The sequence below is a fragment of the Falco cherrug genome, chromosome 2 (assembly GCF_023634085.1).
Source record: "Falco cherrug isolate bFalChe1 chromosome 2, bFalChe1.pri, whole genome shotgun sequence".
NCBI classification, from domain to species: Eukaryota; Metazoa; Chordata; class Aves; order Falconiformes; family Falconidae; genus Falco; species Falco cherrug.
Window position 1 is genome coordinate 21,731,607 of NC_073698.1, and position 20,554 is coordinate 21,752,160.

Here is a 20,554-nt window from a genome sequence, read left to right on the forward strand (position 1 = left end):
TCTTTCCTGTGAGGGTGGTGAGGCACCAGCACAAGTTGCCCAGAGCAGCTGTGGCTGCCCCATCCCTGGCAGTGCTCAAGGCCAGGCTGGATGGGGCTGTGAGCAGCCTGGTCTGGTGGGAGGTGTCCCTGCCCATGGCAGGGGGGTGGGACTAGGTGATCTTGAAGGTCCCTTCCAACCCAAACCATACTATGATTTAACTCTATTCAGCAATGAAAATAAACAGCAAGGCTGCAGTTTGACTGCTTGCTGATCCCATGTAACTGTGAGCTAATACCAAAGTGGGCAGTCACCCTCCCTCCTACACTCTCGCTTGGGTCAGATCTAGAGATTGTGCAGCCACGTGCAAATTGGGTGAGCGAGCTCATCCAGTTTCGGAAGGGAGAAGCTAGTTTTCTATATGCTCAGGCAGGTTACAGTCATACTGATTAGGACCAGAGATACATTATAACACAAATACGGGGAAGAAACCTGATGTTTTTAGAGCAAAAGCTTGGAAAATGAGCATATTGTTCCAGTTTAACAGCACACCTGGCTCATGGAGGTTCATGCCTACAGGTATCATAATTGCATTGTTACTAAAAGTTTGGAAATAAAAGCACTTCTTAGAGGGAACATTTTTAAGGATTTCAATGCATTTGGAGTAATACTGCTGTAAACTTTTCTAGCAAAAGCCCCTGCAGTTTTTGAGGAAAAATACTGCACATAAAAATTTATATTCACTTTTCCCTAAAATTTCCAAATTCTCACTGTTTCCTTAGCTTTTCCTGGCTCCTCTTTAAAGAACATAAAAGAAACAGAGAAAGGAAGATGGGTGTTTCTGGGCTGGGTGGGAGCTTGCATGAACACCTGATGAAGTGACTGACTGACAAACTTCAAAGCACTGCTGAGCAAGTGAATGAACCCTGCCCCAGTTCTCATACAAATTATGAACTAATTCTGACTTTTCTAGAAAAAGCAGCCTACTTCTTTACTGGGATATCTTCAGTCTACCCAAGTGCACTTCTGACAATCCTCAAAGTCAGTAAGTATTCCAAAAAAAGAGGGGCAACATTTCGTCTGTCTCTAGCTACATCTTGTTCATCTGTTTCAGACCAGGTGAAAGCGTTTCAAGCATTGCATATTCAAAGCAAACATGCTGCCCAGAATCAGCCTTTCACAATGATGCCTGTGAAATCTTCTGCCACCTTCCTTTCCACCTACTGTTTTCAGCCAAGCCAGTGCAACTCCAATGAGCCTTTTCAGAAGGCCGCCTGATACAGTGGGCAGATTTTGCTTTTATTTGAAAGACAGCTTAAGACAAATTTCACTGTATGGAAGCACTTTAGCTAGTAGGCAGAGTTATTAAACAGTCAGCATTTTAACATGATTACTGCAATTAAGGTATGAAAAACAATCCATGTCACACATTGCTCTACATTCAATTATATCACTTACAGCATGAAATTTATTCTAAATAGAGCACCTGCATAAATTCTGATTTCTATGACATCACCCCTGTCACTCATGCATGCTTCACCTTCTCTGCAGATTTTAGCTCAGGACCAGTTTTAACAGTATAAACAATTCAGCAGAGAGTGATACCCTGGCTGGTGCATGAACACAGCTTCAGTGAAGCTGTCCCTTAAACATAGCCCCTCCGAGGTCAGAGCAGCAAAATCACAGGTTTGATAAACGTTCTTACCTCAGAATCAGACACAGGTAAAGGGTCTCCACATATGCAGAGACTGAGAAAGGAGCTCATGAGAGTCATCTTTTGGTTTTGTCCATAAGAGCTACAAATGTGAGCACACTCTCTGTGTAACCAGTCAGGCGAAGTTTATCCCATGATCCTGTACTTTTAGACTGAGAGAAGGACACGTCACCTGTCATCTCCTAATCTGCTTTTTACACCCTTATCTTGAGCAATAACATTTGCAAAGAGAGGACTGCTTTCCTTCTGCAGCACTCCACCTACAGTAGTGATCCAAATGACAGCCAGATTAATCTCTGCTGTGCAATAAACAATGCTGAAGGACGTGTATTTTTAGAACTGACTTAGCTCTATAAACCATTGAAGAATAGTAACAAAACAGAAAACAAAACCCCCTCATAGCAAAAATCAGAGGAAACCAGACTGATAACCTCACATTCCTCTAAGTGACCTACTCAAGCAGGATCTGATCAAGTGACCTCTTACTAGTAGGAATAAAATATCCAGCACACAACGTATAGGCTCCAGTACTGCAGTCACTTCAGCATAAGTGTGATTCTTGACATCAATGAAAAAATTCTGAAGAAACTATTTTGTTCCATTTGCCACTGGCTTTATACTGGTGCAGCACCGCTGATCCCAAATGGCATTCTGTTCATTAATCCTTTATAGGTGAAATCAGGTTTATGTTACACAATTATTATTGATAACATCTATACATGAGTAGAGATATACATGGCACTTCATATAGGATGAAAATCAAAACGTCATGCACTGACATGCATTATAAGTGTTGTTCAAAAATCTTAAGGGATTTTGAGATTTCTGAGAAGTAAAGGTCTAAGCCAAATCCATACTTGGTTTTCTGAAATTCACACCTGTTAATCTACCAACAGCACAGGATCACCAACGCTAGCAACCAGGATAATTTATCTTGCTTTTTTGGCTGCACTATTAGATTTCTTCTGAAACTGCAGACACAAACAGCTCTACTTATTTATACCAATGCAAATGAATTAATTTTATCTGGACAGCTAGATTCCTACAACAGTATATTAGTTAAAATGTTTTTTAATCTTTTTCCTGACAGCAGTATACCTACCAATACAACCACCTAAAATTAACATTTACTTCGATCCAGGCTACACTTTCATTTGCTATTGTTCCCATGTAATATGTCACTCTTGGGGTAGGATTTAGCTCCAGACTCCCACATCTAAATTCTGATGGCTGCAACGGAGGTGCCTGTATGTTAGCTAGATGTTAAAGCTGTCACTGTAGCCTGTAGAAATCTGTGGTGAAATTTTCTTGCCTGAACACAGGCACCCAGAGCCATGTTCCCAACCTACACGTACCATGCATCATGCAAGTACCTATGGGAGGCCTGGGACATCCAGAAGCAGCCCCTGGAGACAGGGGGAAACAATCAGCACCAAAGCAGCACTGGGTGCTTATGTTCAGGCAATCGAGTTGAGCTCCCAGAGAAGAGCGTCAGCCAAACCTACAGAGCGGATCGCCCAGGCAGCACTACTGGCAGGAATCAGGTGCCAAACCTGAGTGTCGGCAGATGCCGATGGCACTACACCCATGTTCCCCAGTGCGTGGGGAACCTTGCTTGGTCCCCATCTCCTGCTCCAGCAAGGTGCAGCTTCCCCACAAGGCGCTTTCCAGCTGTGCACACCTGTCTTGGATACCTGCCCCTCATCACACGTGCTGCTTTCAGGTGTGCTGTTTTGGGTGTGCTCCCCAGGGCCCCTGACTGCACCAGCCAGGCTACAGCAGGAGCTTTCCTGGGCTGCTCCCAGGCAGACAATGGCACCACGGAGTCCAAGCCCAGCCAGACCAAATCTTTCCTTTGCCTGGGCCCAGACTGATTTCCCAATACAGGCACAGCAGCTTCAAGGACTTGATCGTGACCTCACTCAACCCAACCTGGCACTGGTATGACCCTGTTGCATTTAATGGCACATGACTGCTGTTGGTATTCCCTGTTACTCATTAATACCAATGTAAGCAGCATCAAGTGTTTAACCACTAAAATCTTAGCTTTGCCTTTAGAGCCAGATGAGAGCAAGGCTCTGCAACTATTACTCAAACTACAGTGGCATATTTAATAAAGTCAACCCCCAAAATTGTCTTCAGAGGGAGGGAGTGCTGCCTGAGGAGCATGAGATCTGATTTGTACAGCACTGATAAACTGTTGCTTACACGAAAGCAACTTTTATCAGTGAAATGGCAAAAAAACCTGCCAGTACCTGCAATTGCATGGCAGGACTTCTGCTGGCACAGTTACACCAACCACGAACAACACTTCATCCTATACCTGACCATACTTCCACTGCAGAAAAAGCCCAAAGTGTAAGCCTGACCCAAAACAGCCAGCTGCTGGTCAGCTTGCTGCTGTTGGTACACTTGTGAGGGCTGACATACTGCTGCCACCATAACGGCAAAGGAAAAACAATCCCTGGGTGATGTTTTGTTAACATGTTTACGCCAACTAACTTCCTAATGAAAATAAAATCACCCCTTTTTAAATGTGTTGATGCCTGTGTACATTGCTGAGGCTCCCTTCCACTAATCCACATTTCAACCTCCACCATTACCTATTTGGATATTTAAAATCTTATTTTTATGCTCTAAAGGTACTGATACAATTAATGCTTCATAACTTACACATATAGACAAGCATGGCAGTCTAAACAGACACTTAAATCTACCTGGCAATCTACTGGGAAGTCACAGGTAGGTGCCAGCCTTGTTGGTCTCCAGGGTAAAAAGCATCCTGGCTCCCTTTTGCTTTTTTTTTTTTTTTTTTTTTTTTCCTCTTGGCTCCACAATAAGTTGCAATGCTCCATGCTCCATGTTTTGGTATCTCTGTATTTTTGAGCTGCCTGGCTGAAATGCAGCCTTGCTAACTACAGCTGCCTTTTTCTAATCCAGAGAAAGGAAATCATCAAAATCTAATAATGTCTTTACAAGAAATGCATATTAATTTCCAAACAGCATTTATAAAAAGGTGTGATAAATGAAACAGATGATAATTCTGGCTGAGAATAAGCTACAAGGAAAACCTGAGTAGGCTGATAAGTTTCAGAATACAATTACTACATCTTCTCAGTGAAAACTTGTAATGGATAATCAGTCATGTGTTTCTGTAAATAAGAAGGCTTAAAAGCCTCACAGGATCTGTGCTATGTCATGTAGGTACCTCTGTATTTTGATCATGAGTACACAGTTCTATGTACTTTTATGGGTCTATATAAAAATGTACAAACTTCTTATGCTAGCAATGACAGCTACATGCCAGTATTATAATTGGTGGCTATTGAACAGCTAATATTTCTGTATAATACAGTAACCACCAAATGCTAGGAACTCAGTAGCAGCATTAGAATTTATTTTTCATTTCATATAAGCCACCAAAAATATAAAGGACCAAGTGATCATAGTGGTCATAAATTATTTTATCGCCTTCACTTAACAGAGTAGAAGTCCGGACAACATATCTCCACCCAGGCACAAGATAAAAGGCAACCTTTGCACTTTTCTTGTTGCTAAATAGCAGGGGGGGGGCATTATCATGGAAGTTCATTTATCAACACTACTAACTGAGGTCAAAAGCTTGCATCATGTTTCATGGACATGATCGATATTTTATTTGCAAACTGTTGTGACAGACAGAGATTATGAGACCCTGAATACATGACAGTCTCCCAGAGAAAATATATTTATTGCTTTCTTTTTGGATTTTGTCAAAAGATCCTAAAGTGTATGAGAGCCTAGGGATATACTGTTCACTCAACAGGCTGACAATTTCCAACAGTGAAACCATCACAGCAATAGTTTCCATGGAAATAATTGCTGTTGCTGTAGAAGAAAGCACCCATTCAGTCAGTGTTCACATCTTCTATCACAAGCTAACCAGAATTATTAAACTAGTCCAATACACTTACAGGAAGAAAACTTCCATCTATTCCGTTCTAATTAAGTGTCTTTGCCTCCTCTGCCAATAGCATCTTTTTAATTAGCCTTTAATAAGGCCCCAAGTAAAAGCATTGATTATCTATCCCTAGACTACACAGTGCTATTTGACCAGTGGTCTGCAAGACAGGAGAATATGATCTGCGAAACAACTGAAAAAAACCTTAAGAACATATATATTTACACCTATACAAACAAGCAAAGCAGAAGATATCAAAGTAATACAACTATATTCAAAATTCAAGATAAGTTTTAGCAGCCTGGAACTTATAAACATTACAGCAAGACAATCTGCCTTTTCTTCCCCCTCCCAAAAACTGAGTGGACCCACAGTTTAAAAATTTGCAGAGCACTGTTCCATAGGGTGACCCCCTAAAGGAATACCACTGCACTATACTAGTATGAGCTCCTAGAATGGATGCAGGAGATACAATGCATTGTAATAAAGCAAAATTACATTATTATGCCTTGTAACATGGTAAAATCAATTGCTGTTAGCAACACAACCTACTGTGGTAAAACACCCATTTTGGAAGTTTTAGAAATTGGGAAAAAAAATTGTATAACTCTACTCTTGGGATTTGTTGCCACCAAAGCAACTGTGGTATTCTAACAACTACACCTATAAAACAGCATTAAAAAATCACCTATATAGACACAACCCCCAAAAAAATTTAGCCATATATTTCTAAGGCATATTTAATGCAGGTTTGCTTCATTTAACCTGATCCTTGAAAGCCTGCTTATCACAATCAACAAGCATAATGCTTTCCCTCTCAGCAACACGCCTTCCGAAGATTAGCGAGTTTACCTTCCTAGCATCCACATTTCACAGATAAGGAGCAGACACAAGGCAGTTAAGTCATGTAAGTCACAGAGGAAGCACAGGGCTGAACTGGAAATGACAAGAGGATCTCATGACTCTCAAATCTGTTCTTCAGCCTCAAGGATTTCCTTCATCCTCTCTAACTCATCTCCAAAACCAAATCAGCTAATGTATTTCCGACCTACATAGGACAGTTTGCAGGGAAATGTAGCTGTTTGCAGAAATAATCTCATCAGTTATGCAAAAATGCAAGCATGCTAAAACTAGAAAGCTGTTTCCATTTGTTTTCTGTTGACTGATACTTGGGGATGGCTGGGTGGTGCTCTGATGCTGTCCCTTCCTTGTTTCAGTGTCTGAACTGGAACAGCAAGCATGTAGTGTATTGTGTAGCAGAGGAGTTGGCAGGGCCATATCCTCTGCCTCATTTTAGGAGCTGTATAGCCATTAATAATCCCTAAATAAATCCCTAAGTGATTTCTCAGAACTCCCCAGGTCAAGTAACAGGTCTAAAAAAAAAAATCCATTTTCCTTTACTTGGCAAAACAAGCAACTTTTTCCAGGCTGTCTTTGTAATATCCGCTGGTGAACCTTGGAAGCCAGATGATAAACACAGGTTGAAAATGGAACTTTATGCTAACAAAGCAAAACATAAAAAGCCATAGGCCTTTGCATCTCTTCAGCGTCCCTCCAGGCAGAGGTCCTCTGGTTCCTCCACCCTTCCCGAGCAAAGCCTCATCTTCCCTGCCCAAGCCCAAGCCCAGCCGCTGGCTGGTCCCAGCAGCAGTCACAAACGCCAGTTTGCACGGGGTGGAGCTGCCCTGGGCAACTCTACGCCTGCAAACTATTACTTCCTAGAGCGTGGAGTAAGGGCGAGGCTGCTGTGGTTGAGCCTGGAGTAGGAAGAGTCGAGGCTGCTGTACTCAGCCTGCTCCAGCACCCAGCCACAGTCCCCCAGCCTGCCACAGCATCCCGCTCAGCATCCCGGTACCACAAGCGGCACAGCAGTGGACGCCAGAAAGGGGAAACGCAGCTGCCTCTGCTCGATTTGGACCTCACAACCTCCTAGCATCGAGATGGATTTTCAGCGATGACAACTCAACAGCATGCTCGACGTAAAAATTACACGGCCGGAAGTGTTGTTCCCCTCTCTAGGGTACTATTACTCCTGATCCCAGGGTAAGCAGCACCTGGGTGTTACTGAGGCAACAGAGCAGAGCAACAGCAGTCAAGTGTCAGACACTGTGGAGAAGCAGAGGAGCACACAAGCAGCAAGGAGAGGAAGCAGCTTGCCCCAGGCTAACTGCAGAGTCCACCTGAGCTCCTCCTTTCAGCATCCACAGAACCTTTTGCAGGGATGACAGTAACTCCTGTATTACTGTACAGCCTTCAAGAATGGCAGTTTTACTCAGCACTGCCAAGTTACTTGGTCTAAAATTTAACCTGACCCAGAATTCAGATTACCATCACACCACTGCCTTGTTTTTCTTCTTCCTAGTAGAGCATACAGCAACAAATGATTACAGGCTGTACTGAATACAGACAGCTCTGCTGCAGTGAGTTGGAAGAGTTTTTGCTGCAACGGGAAGAGATTAATGTCCTTTGAGGGCTCCCTTCTGCATCATATTTCAGTGATCGACTGCAGCTCGGGTTTGTAGCAATGCACAGTGGTTTCTGCTTTAGCTCTGGGCAGGTGCTCCTGGAAGTCACTCTTTGAGCAACTGTGGAGATGTTGTATGTATCCTGGCTTGTGCAGAGCAGCTCAGAGAGTTTAGTGTAAATCCAGTGTCACTCCGTGTAACTGAAACCTCAGTGTGCTGTTGGAGATGCTGCTGAGAGCCTGTTATGGTGCTCTGCTGCGCTGTCCCTAGGCCCTGTAGCCAGGAAGACCAGCATGCCACTGGAGAGATGGGCCCTTGCTCCAAATTACAAGCCCCATAGGAGCAAACCCAGTTTAAGAAGCTCCCCCCTTTCCCTCCCTGTTACTCACTTTACCTAATTATCCTTCACAGTTTAGCACATTTTCAGTTACACAGATTAAGCTGATTAAGCCACACTAAATTGCATGCGGATGAACCAGAGGTGCATAAATCCAGAAAAAAACAGTTCAGAGAGCTGAAACCAGCCAGCTCCCAGCAGATGCACTCATGCCCAGCCCCACAGCACTCAGGAGCTTGTGGTAGGTACCAAGAATGCCCATCCTCAGCTCCTAGGTACTGCATGCTCCTTGTGGGTATCGAACATGACCACATCCAGCCACCACCCTTTGGTCCTTTGCTGTAAGGACACTTTCTGAAGCAAGAAATAGGGAGGATGAGCTGAACAGGACAGAGCTGAATCTTCTCCATATTTCCTCCATAAGCTGTCCCCCAGGTTAAACCACCTATGCTCAATATTCACAGCCCAGATATCCGTACAGGACAGTCCAGCTCAGCTCTGCCAACAGCTGAGTGCTGGGGGACTGCATGCTGTGGATTAGCTGGAACCACTGGCTTTTGCATGGCACGAGCATAAATGAGTCAACAGACAGAGCTCGGAGCACTTAAAATACAGTCTGCAAACAAAATGTGACTCAACCCTAATTACAGCAGAACTCCCTCTTCACTGTAATTTCACTTACAGTCAAGCAGATAAGGCATTCAAGTAATAAAAAGTCTGGTGTACTGTGAAGCCAGCTGCCAGCAAGGGAACTTAAACTGCAAGTGCTCTAAAAGCTTGTGAAAGACCAGGTGAAAGACTTGATTTGTCTTTTTTGTAACACATTCAGAACAGCATTTTGTTTAGGCAGCCTCAGCGGCTGGTACAGGCCAGCCCAAAGCAAAGAGTTTAAGTTTTCACTTTACAGTGGCATGGGTATCTTCTTCAGGAAAGTAAAGACTATGTGAAACAGTCCAAATACAAACTTGTACTTAAATCATCTCTTGATGCTATTTAAAAGCAACATATTGAATACAAGTGACAGTGGCATAAAGCAGAGACTGGGAAAGCATGGGCTGTCACAGACAGGCTTTGGTGACTCATGTCTCTGTAGCTTAAGAAGTGCTGAGGCGTGGATCCAGGCTGCACTTAATTAGCTCTTCCCTGGGAACCAACCTCTGGCAGGACCAACAACCAGGAAGACCAGACATCTCCACTGCTCCAGTCCAAATCTTGCATTTCGGTGAAACCAACAAAGTGACAGAAGTGACAGGATCTCAAGGCTAAATCACATGGGAATTCAGCTAAACGGATAGATGCCCTTGTGTGAATACTGCAAAATCTGCTTTACAGCGTCGGGGGAAAAGCAAAGTAGAAAATGCTCAGTTTCCGTATTTGGGAGAATATAGAGATGGACCAAATTCCATAGACTTCATTTGCCAATTAATCTACTAGATGAGCAGGTAAGGGAATAAACTAGGTTTCCTTCCAGCTATGGCTGGAGTCCTGAAAGAAGAACACATTTGAGTCTGACCATTTAGCACCTTGTAAGGTTTGTACTGAAATATGTCTCCAAGCCACAGAGATTTTAGTGGCTGTACTGGAAGACATGTTGGCTTTTACATGAAATCCATACAGAAAAGAAGATGCACCAAACATCAAAACAGTTCAGATTTGTCCTTCAGCACACTGTATTTCAGAGTCAGACAAAATCTTAAAAATTTGGGATTTGCATGGCTCAGCATTTTCTCTCAAATGGTTGACGAGAACAAACCAAGTGTCTATCACAGGAACAACTTGCTGGGTGGGTACAGTTCTATAACACAGAGATGTAGAGTTAAAAATGAACTGTAGTCAAAAGTTCAAACCCCAATGACTTCATTGTGCGAGTATGCAGCATTCATAAAAGTGCCTGCAGGCTGAATAAACTCCAATTAAAAAATAACCTGGCATAAGTATCTTTGGTACCAAGCTACCTCCACACTGAGGGAAGCATGCTGTAAAGGAGAAGGAAAAAAGCAATGAAACCCTCCAAAGAAATGGCACAGAGAAACCATACCACTCTCCCTGTTTTGTAGTCATTCTGAATGCCACAGCTTTAGGGCTGTGCATGGGATGAGGAGCAGGCACGGGGGGAAAAAAGGAAATATATATATACACAGAGTTTATACCCTTTGCATAGTAAGGCAGAAGTAAACCTCGCCGTGCACAGTTCCTGCTTCCAATCCACAGCTACCACATCCAAAAACTTTCCTTTCTTGGATCAGAAGAGAGGTCTGGATGCAGCTGCATCATTTGGGTGGCTGCAGTTGCTTTGCCACAGGCAGGGACTCCAGGCAGTGCTCACTGCAGAGGGAGGGGGCTACAGTACCTCACTGCTCAACAGCCAAGGAGTCCATCCCCTGGCCACTATTTCCTTCTTCTGCAGGGCTCCCTCCCATGCCACCCACCTGCCTGCTACACAAACCCAGAGCTGCCACCAGCACACACTCCGTATTTTAGACAACTGAAGAGAGCACTAAAAGGCACTCAAAATTAACCTAAGATATGTTGTAATATAAAGTTTAAATTGCATGTTATATAATAACAGAATGTGGTGTTAAAACTAAAACTACAGTAGCTTTTATCCACCCAAAGTACACATTCATTTAAAAACTGTACTGGTTTGCCCGGAGCCAAGGGGAGGGACCGGCTGAATTTTTCTTTGGCCATGATCACAGATCACCACTAGATGGTAGATGAGTAGCATTAATTCTACCTCCCATTTTATTCCTGAGAAATAGAAGGGAGATAAATCCACACTATGGCTCTCACCTCTTCCGGCAGTGTGAAAGCATCCCCTTGCCTAGCATTCACCCTTAAGTAAGAGTTTTGGAAAAGAAGGATGGCTGGGGAAATTCTGGGACTCCAGAAGAAGAGTAACCTCAGAGCCCTAACAGTTACACACACTGGGTTTATTTTTCCAGTCTTGCCATCGCTGCAAGCACTACAGTAAACAAACTCTTTTCTCCAGTTTGCAAAAAATGTTCCAAGCTTTTAAAAGTAAGATAGCTTCACAGACATTATAAGACCTTGTAGCATGAAAGGCTGAAATCTGCAGCTGCAACAACTGCCTAAGGTACATGATACTTTCAGTCAAACTGAGGTGGCTTAAAAGATGTGTCAGCTTTATTTTGTAAATGGTTTCCATATACATACAGATCCAGAGGGATTTTTGCCCCAGTGCATTTTTCCCGATGAGTAGCGAACCTTTCTCTCCTGCCTCACCCCAAACAGCTCAAAACCACATTACCACACATCACTGGGGCTGCAGTGAGCCACGCCATTTCAGATGGGTGCAGGATACATGTGACAGCTCTTCACCAACACTGCCAAATCACTGCAACCGCTTCAGTGCCAACTCACAATGCTTCAGGTAAGGGCACAAGGTTATTAACATGAACTTACCTCAGAGGTGCTGCAATACATCTATCTACCCATCTACTGAGAATATGAAATCAGGCACTAGGTGCAGTGAAATGCTGGTGTCTTCACCAAAACGTTAGTAGCAACACACTCAGCCCAGCACAGAAAGTACTGCTGTTTGAAATTTGCCGGCAAATCACCATTTTACCCTCAGTCTGCCCATCACTGCACAGTTAAAACATCGGATACAATGAATGCTTAAACCTGTATACTGTATCTTTCACACCACGCTGCTCTACATATATTACCATGTTCTGCAAGGCTTCCACAGGCAAAGCTTTCACACTGAATCAACGCTACTTCGAAATATACAGACTCCTCAGAGACCTTTCAGCTTGGAAGGAAACACAGCCAGGCCCTGCTTAGGCTGGTAAAGTCTGACAAGACCACATGACAAGGTGGTGTATCTGCAGGGTGCAGTAAGCTGCCCTTGACAACTTACACGAGTAGCTTTGCTGCCAAAACTTTCTTTGATATTAATGCACAAAGTAAAAATAATGTGACGTTAGCATCCAAAGAGACTATATTCAAGGAAATAATAGCTGTCAGCATATTTTAGCATCAAGAAGCTGCAATAGCCATTAGTATCCAGGTTATTTTGCATTGTTTTGCGTTAGTAAAACCTATAGATTTATATACAGCTTCTAAAGGATTTTGTTTTCTTTCTTACCTCTTCCTTTTTCTCTTCAGCACCTGAAGCTAAATTGAGGCTTAGCTGAGAGTGGCTGCTTATGCCACTGTCTTCATTTCCATCATCATAGTACACTGTCTGCACCGAGTCCTGGAAGCAAACAGGGTGCCTGCCCAGCTTCAGCCCCGGTACCTCGAACCTCTCCTCACTCTCCGATGAGCTCAGCGACAACGTGCTGTGATGGTTTGTGCCCTGGAAATCCTTCTCTGCAGTGGGACTCTGAGGCTTTGGAGTCGTCGGCCTGACTGGAACATGAGGGTTTTCAGCTTCATATGTAAACTGCTGGGTAGCTTTTGGTTCATCCGAGTCCGAATAAAACACTTCATTGGGAAATGGACTGATGTCATTCAGCGTGGGTGATAAGCTATCGGAGTCTGGGATACCTGATGAGGTCCTGAGGCTTTTGTCTTCAGCAACAGCTACGTTCATTTCAGCCTCTTTATCCTGAGCAACTGTGGGGCTTTGCAGACAAGGCGTTCCTGGCAAGGAAGAGTCTGGACTAGACACTGGGGAGGTGCATCTCTTTCTGTCATGATCCGCGCTGCTGGAAACCCTGCGGGAGTAGTCATCGTGCAGCCTGCTGTTTGACCTCGTTCTCTGGGACTGCTCGCTAGGAGAAGGAGCTGTGCTTTTAGGGCCATCCTTCTTCCATGCAACATCTGTAACATTACTGACGAGTTTCAAAACTCTGTCAAAATCCTTTGTCCTGATAGGGCTCTTCCATCGCTTGGATCTCCTCTCCAGGTTCCCACTGGTTTTGTCCGAGTCAGCAGAAGTAACGCTCACAGTCCCTGTTGGCATCTGTTTTTCACTTGCAACCTTGAGGTCGGTCAGGTTTGAGGTGGACTTCCTTTTGAATGAGCTTTTTTTTAAAAAGTTCAAATTATCTGAACTTTTGCTTCTCCGATAAATGATCCTGTTGTTTTCAGAGTCCTTCACCAAAATTTCACACATCTTTGGCTCTGCAATGACAGGTGATGTCGGCCTAGTACAGTTGTGTTGACTCTGAACTTTATCTGTGTCTAGCAAGTTTATGCGCCCAGCACCATAAGCCCGCCTGATGCTGCGTGAGCGGTGAGTATTCCTCAGGAAAGACTCATCGCTCTCCTCTGCATCTGAGCAGTCAGAAGCTAAACCATCCCCTGCATTCTGGAAATCATGTAGAGGCCCCGAATAGGAATACCTGTTAGTCTGAACTTGCACCACTGTCCCGTTTGACCCATGTTTGCCTAAGCCATTCTCATTTAAGATGTCTGAGCATTCCCTTGTTTGAATTCCTTGGAGAACTGAAGATTTCAACTTCTTGAAAGATCCCATTTTCCTGATGGAAGACAAAGCATTCCACGAGGACGAGCTGCCCATCAGAACCAGAGAACGAGGCCTGTCAGAACTGGAATTAGCCCGTTTCCGAGGGGTGGTGAAAAAGCGCATGATTTTGGAAGGGCTGAGTTTATCCTCTTGGATTTCCTCCTCATGACTGTTGCCAGTGCTGCATCCCCCGTTATGACTGACACAGGTAGCCTGGTTTTGGGGCTCTTTATTATCCATAACTATACAAGTAACGGTGGTGCCATTTCCACAGCCGTTTGGAAATGTTGTCATGCTCTCGACGCTGTACGCATGGAGACGGAGGCTGGGGCAGCTCAAAGCGACGCTGCTGTCCCCAGCAGCTGACCTTGCTGCCTCTCCTTCATCTCCTGCACCTTGGTCTGTCTTGCTTTCACACTGACTGGGTGCAGTGAGCTCCTCAGGCTGCGCTGCCTGCACGAGGAAAACAAAAGCAACCGTTAGAGAAATCTCCTTAGACAGTAAAAGAAGTCTGAGCCCCAACGTAGGAAATAAAGACACATGGGTAACAAAGGGTTTTTTTCATGAACAAAGGTGTGTTGCAGTTATGAGAAGGTATGCAATTACACTTTGACGGCTTTATGAATTCATTAGCAATTTAAGAGACCAGAATAATTTCAATATGTACTTGTTTCTCTAATACTTAATAAGCTAATAAATTCAGTATGACTACCACACCTACCTTACAACACTAAATATAATCCACATGCAGACTTAAGGGAAAGAAACCCCCAACAGCAGCAGTCCAGCCCTCCTCCTCATACACTCAGCACTGAGCCCCAAAACACACGAGAGAAGTTTGCATCCAAAAACACGAGCACATCCATCAGGTGCCACCTAACCCTCAAAGAGAAGGCAAAGAAGAGGAAAACACGGATCGTTTTTCCTACGCTTGCTGCTGTTGGAAGGCTGCACGACACCTGTTTTATCTGTTCCCTAGCAGGAGAATTTAAGAGTTACATCGAGTGCACAGCACTTTCCCTAGCCAAAGAAAACAAGACTCGGAAGTATGTAAAGCCAGAAGCTGGCCTGTGCTGTCATGACAGCGCAATGAAAACTTGGATTTGGAAGTCACCGGAGTCCCTGTAACTGGCACGTGCTATGTAAGGGATGTCCCCCTGAGCTGCCCGAATCCCCAGCAGCCCAAACCCTGCTCTGCTGCTCGGGAGCACGGTGCCCCAACCCCTGCCCCAGCCAGGGTCTCTGCCCGGCAGGGAGGCGCTTGCACCGCCGTGCTACACCGTGCCCAGGAACCACCGGTGTCCCCAGTCCAAGGCTGGTACCAGCTAACAACGAAGGTCACGGTGCGGTTTTCTCTGCAAGAGCCAGCGGGATCCTCACAAACCTGCCACTGCCAGGGCGGGGAGGGGGGAGCTCCCCCCCCACCGCCCCGGCGCCCTGAAACGAGGAGACAGAAGGTACAGCTGTGCTCGAGGGAGGGAGCCCCGTCCCCTTCTTTGTCTCCTTCCCATCCAAGCGGCCGCGGGGGTCGGCGGGCCCGGGGGAGGCGTGGGGACCGCAGGAGGTGCAGGCGGCCGCCGCGGGAAGGCTGCAGCGGGCGGGCCCGGAGGGTCGCGCACAGCGACCCCCCAACCCCCACCCCCCCGGCGTGAGACGCGGGAGCTGCGGGGCCCGTGCCCAGCGGCTGTGCGGCTGCTCCCCCCGCAGCGCGCTCCAGAGCGATCTGGCAGCCGCCGGCCCCTGGGGATAAAAGGATTTTCTTGTGTTTCAGCGAGACGCCTGCTTCTAATCTCCCTCATTCACGGAGGCGCGGCGGGAGGCTGCCGGGCTGCGAGGCAGAGCCGAGCCGAGCCGGGTGGAGCCGGGCCGAGCCGAGCCGGGTGGAGCCTGACTCCGCCGCCGCGGCACCGGGCCGGACAAAGCCCGCCGGACACGGGGGCCCCGGCCGGCCCTTGCGCTCTTGCAGCGCTCGCAAATTTCCACGCGGAAAAATAATATCTAACAATGCAGAGAGCAAGACGCTGCTCTCGGCAGAGAAGTTCCCGGAGCAAGCGGCTTTGGGAGAAACTGCACCTCAGCAGGCAGAGAGCCCGGAGAACAAACACCATGACATTAAACTTAAAACTCGGCTGGCGGCGCGGAGCTGCCGGGAGGCGACTCGCGGAGCAGCGCCCTTACCTGGGGGGAGCCGGGGGACCCCGCCGCCGCCGCCTGTCCGCTCCCGCATCGCTATGGCAGCGGCCGCCGCGGCGGGGCGGGGGCGGGGCGGGAACCCCCGGCTCCTGCGGCCGCCCAGCGCCGGGCCTCCCCCCGGCAGGGTCTGCCCCGCTCCGCCCGCCCCCAAGCGACTCCCGGCGGGTCGCCGGCGCTGCCGCTGGCTGGAAGGAGTCTCCCGTCCATCTGCCGTGCGCGGCGGCGATGCCCCGCTGGACGGGATCCGGCCACGCAGGGCTGATCGCCTTTAGTACTTTAAAAATGTCACCCGTGCTGGCCAGCCCCCCCACCCCGCTCCTCACCCCTTCTCCAGCGCGGGGTGATTGTCCCGGCAGTGATCCGCGGGCTGAGGAGCCCCCTTCCTCACAGGCTGCAACTGATCCTCCCAGTAAGCCCCGAATGTTTGTAAAAAGCCTCAGATCACGTGTCGCTCGTTCTCACCCCGGCAGAGTACATTCAGCAGCTAGCTGCTTGTTTTCTAACAAAACCAGCCGTAACATATATTGCTATTTAGTATTTAAAGCGGATGGGGGGCCCCGTTGTGTTTGTGGTGCCAAATACAAATTTCTTACCGGTGAATAAATGAGCATATTCCCCTAAGGGTGGTTTGCTTCAGTCAGCTTAAAGATACACATGCTGGAAAAGAAGCACCTGCCGACCTGCAAGCTTTTTCAGATACCTACGGCTGGTTCCCAGGCTGTCTTTCTGTCCCAAGCCTGGCCAACTTTTTTACTTGTCCCTCAGACTTAACAGCAAGAACACTTTATGCACAATCTGAACGGCGTTTGTATACTGCAACAAAACCGCTGTGAGACAATGTCTTCCAGCCCCACGTCATGACTCCTGACAAAGACTGGTCGTCCTTGTTCAGGTAGTTTATTGTCTAAAAATATTTCTACGCTTGGACCGGAGCTGTGGACATCATGAAAACCGTTTTAAAGTAGCTCAGGTAAGAGGAAAAAGGAGATGACACAGAGTGCACAGCAAAGCAGACACCCTAACGAAGTAACGCAGGCCACCAGCCCCACTGCCCTCCTCCGAGACCGGTGTGACTGCACACGCACACGGCAATTACTTCTCTGGAGAGCAGTGCAGGCGTACTCTCAAAGGCAAGGTGTAGTTAGGGGATGAGGCAAACAAATGGGCTTAAGGGATGTAGGTCAAATGAAGCAGCAAATAACTCTGGGAGTGACCACAGGATTCTCCGGCAGGCAGCAGGAGCCAGCACCGCCTGCCACCAGGCGAGGTCTGGCTGGCCCCAGCGCTATGGTACACCCCATGGAAGGAGTGAGCTTTGAATAATGACTCACATGGAGGGACAAAGTGGTTGCTTTACACTGCTGACCATGGGAAGCAAGGAGAAGTAAATGGAGATAAAGGCTGTCAGCACTGACATTGTATGGAGAGGGTCCACACGGACCGTGGCTGGTGATTTGTGTTAGCCTGGGACTACCTGGGGCAGCACAGATAGTCCTTATCTGCTTCAGACCTTGGGAAAAGGAAGCCTCTGAAAAGGGACCCAGCAATGGCACTGAAATGACCACGAGAACAACTTTAGCAGCATCATGAAAGGAAATATTTCGTTCATATGAGGCAAGAAGCATCTCAGAAGTTAACTTTAAAAAAGCTTTCAACAGGTCTTGTAAACGTGTCTCACAGCCTCCCAGGTATCTCTAGGGGTTCGTGCTGGTTGCTTGAAAGCTTCTAACAGCACTATTCAAACCTGAATTTCAAAGGATTTACGTTGCTGTGTCTTTGTACATTCCTTTCCATAAATATGCCAGGTATATCCATCACACTCATTCGGAATATCCTTTTTAATCTACAAGCCCCCTCAGAGAAGGGGGGCTTGTTCCTCCTGTGTTCTCTATCTACCAGCCAGACAAAAAGACAAAGCAGAAAAAAACTATTGAGCTGAATTAAGCCACTAATGTGGGTCTCTCCTTTTTCTAGCCAACAGTGTTTCTGAAACTTAAGAAATTCTGGTAACTTTGAGTTCTGAACCCTTCTTTTACATGTATTTGAAGCAGCAGGTTAAAAATGGCTTGAAGAGATAGAAATGATGGAACTGACAGGCTAACAACATCTTGCATGAACTTAATTTCCTTAGAAAGCCACGCTAAAAACTCAGTTTAGATAATGAAGTAAGAATATATTGTATGCTATATTCTTTAAATGTCACTACATTTAATAAAGAAAATACCTAGAAAATTGCAATTACAGAGATAACAGTATTTAGTCAATTGGACATTTGTCAAGCTTCTATAAGTAAATACTATAGTTTAATCTTCCAGACTTGTTTATCCTAGATTTTCTATTGGTAGTATGTGAAAACCCACTTCTAATTTTTGCATCTTCATTGAATCAAGAGTCTGTCCTTCCACATATGCGTACCATTTAGCAGAGCACGGATGCAGCACACCGAAGAGTGTGTCTGAGAGCAGGATTAACTTTCTGTACTGGGGACCAGTAACTACCCAAATCTTTTCTTAATCTGAATTACCATTTTTTTCAAGGCTGGGAAGAATATATAGTGTTCTGGTGCTGTCACACCAAGGTTTAGTAAAATGATGCAAAGCAAAATTTACCAACAGGACTGCCATGAGAAAGATGGCAAATCACTCTTCTGACTATAAACTTGAACACTTTCCAGTTTCTTACAATACCTGAAGAAAAACAAGCCACAGTGTTTCCTCAAAGTTGCAGACCAAAGTTTCCCATTAGTCCTTCCTATACAAAGATTTTTCTACAGTCCTAAAAAAGCAAAAAATTCATCTAAATTTATGATTTTAAAAAGGTGCTTTTGAAGTGGCATTCCTGGTGGGTTTTCCAGCTTTTTTATTTCTTCGGAGGACTGATACTATGTGCCACTGGGAAGGCTTGAAAAGGTGTAACAAAGAACAAATTCATCGCACTTTCACAGGTATTTCTGAAAAACTGAGCTGTATACCATGTTATTTACAGGCTGATCGTTTGACTCCAGATGAGTAACAAAAACTGCAGTGAACTGAGAGGCAGCGCTAGCACTGCATGTTCTGGTTGACCAAGTATAGTAATCGATGAAGAGAACAACTCCAAGAATAAATTCTAGATTGGTATATGCATGAGATTTTTAATAGTGATATAACAATGGTCATCAAACTTACTGCAACAAAAATGAAATGCTTGTATTAGAAGCTCTAAGTCCGTAATTTAAAAGAGGTTTAATGTGCATGTGACAAGGAATGAGAAGGATTATTCACAGTGTAATACAGGTGGGAAAGGATTACAAAAAATGTGACATGGGAGAATGAATATAGAATTTTAATGATGAAAGAACAACCCCACCACCACCACCACCACCACCACCCAGCTTTTAATAGGTAGTGATACATCTGTTAGCTTTCACAGTGATAAAGTCACTCAAATCTGAAAAGTCTAAATGAGAATGATTCTTTCTACTTAGAAATTCTCTCTTCCACTCCCACAACTCTTATTTCTTTCGTGGTTCTTTTATAAATACTTTCTAAAAGCCTGTTTTAAAGCAGTGTGGGGTTGCTTTGTTTGTGGTTTTTTTTTAAAGGTAGTTTTAAAAAGAGCCCAAAGGAATAATTTCAGGAAAATATAAAAGCATTTGTCCTGCTTCAACAGCTATTGGGCAAGATGGCAAAGGAAGTGACTCTCAAACGCATACTCAAATTAATGACTGACCAAATTTAATTATTAAAATGCGGGATTACTGAAATAAGAGATCCCTTTGCTTTAAACAGCAGTGTCTTTTCCAGGCTGCAGTACATAACTAAAGCTCCTGTTCTGCAATTTGCACCTTCCTTTAACATCCCCGGCAAAGACTCTTCTGCAAGCAATTAACCTCCAAGGAATCTTTACACATTGACAGGTCCCACAGGGGGAATTAAAGCTGAGTCACATATCCATTGAAGTTAAAGGCAACTCCCCCACTGACTTCACTGGGAGCTAGATCACGATCCCAATTTATTCAGTGTAGAAATGAGGGAAGAGTAGTGTGTTTGTGTATGCAAGCACAAACTGACATAGGCTGCTAATTATTTTCATCTGCTTTATATATAAACTGTGTGAAAATAATGTAGGATTTTTCCATTTGTGTAGATCTGCAACCAAATCAGTAATAATAAATTGAAGGGGATTTTCCAAATTCAAGACCTTTGTCGTCTTGGCACTGAAAAAATCCATTCCAGAAAATGAATCACGTTGCTAAGGAAAACACTCAAAGGACAGCTTGGGTTAAATTGCTGTGTTAACTTCTTAATTTGCCCAGTGAAAGCCATCGCTGCCCCTATACAGGAACCTGGTATGCTGCTTCCCAAAGACCAGTTCCCCTTGCATTTACTCCGCTGCCGATAAAGGCAATTACTGACCAAACTGAGAAAGGTTTATCGCAAAATCACCACACACAAGACTTTTCCTCTCTAATCTTCTTTTCAATGTGCTTTGCCGAGGTTGT

General features: G+C 45.3%; 1 protein-coding gene across 7 annotated transcripts in view; it reads right to left on the minus strand.

The window, feature by feature from the left end:
• Positions 1-20,554, minus strand: part of SPATA13 (spermatogenesis associated 13) — a 160,216-nt gene that overhangs the window by 34,446 nt on the left and 105,216 nt on the right. For 4 of the 7 annotated variants that reach the window (XM_027815620.2, XM_027815617.2, XM_055702595.1 and 1 more), the window contains exon 2: positions 12,550-14,331. In XM_027815620.2, the coding sequence (XP_027671421.2) occupies positions 12,550-14,331 (1,782 nt within the window). Of the gene's footprint in view, positions 1-1,684; positions 2,273-12,549; positions 14,332-16,056; positions 16,141-16,394; positions 16,417-20,554 lie in introns of those variants that run through there. The other 3 variants (XM_027815622.2, XM_055702596.1, XM_027815623.2) reach the window with 3 other exon arrangements.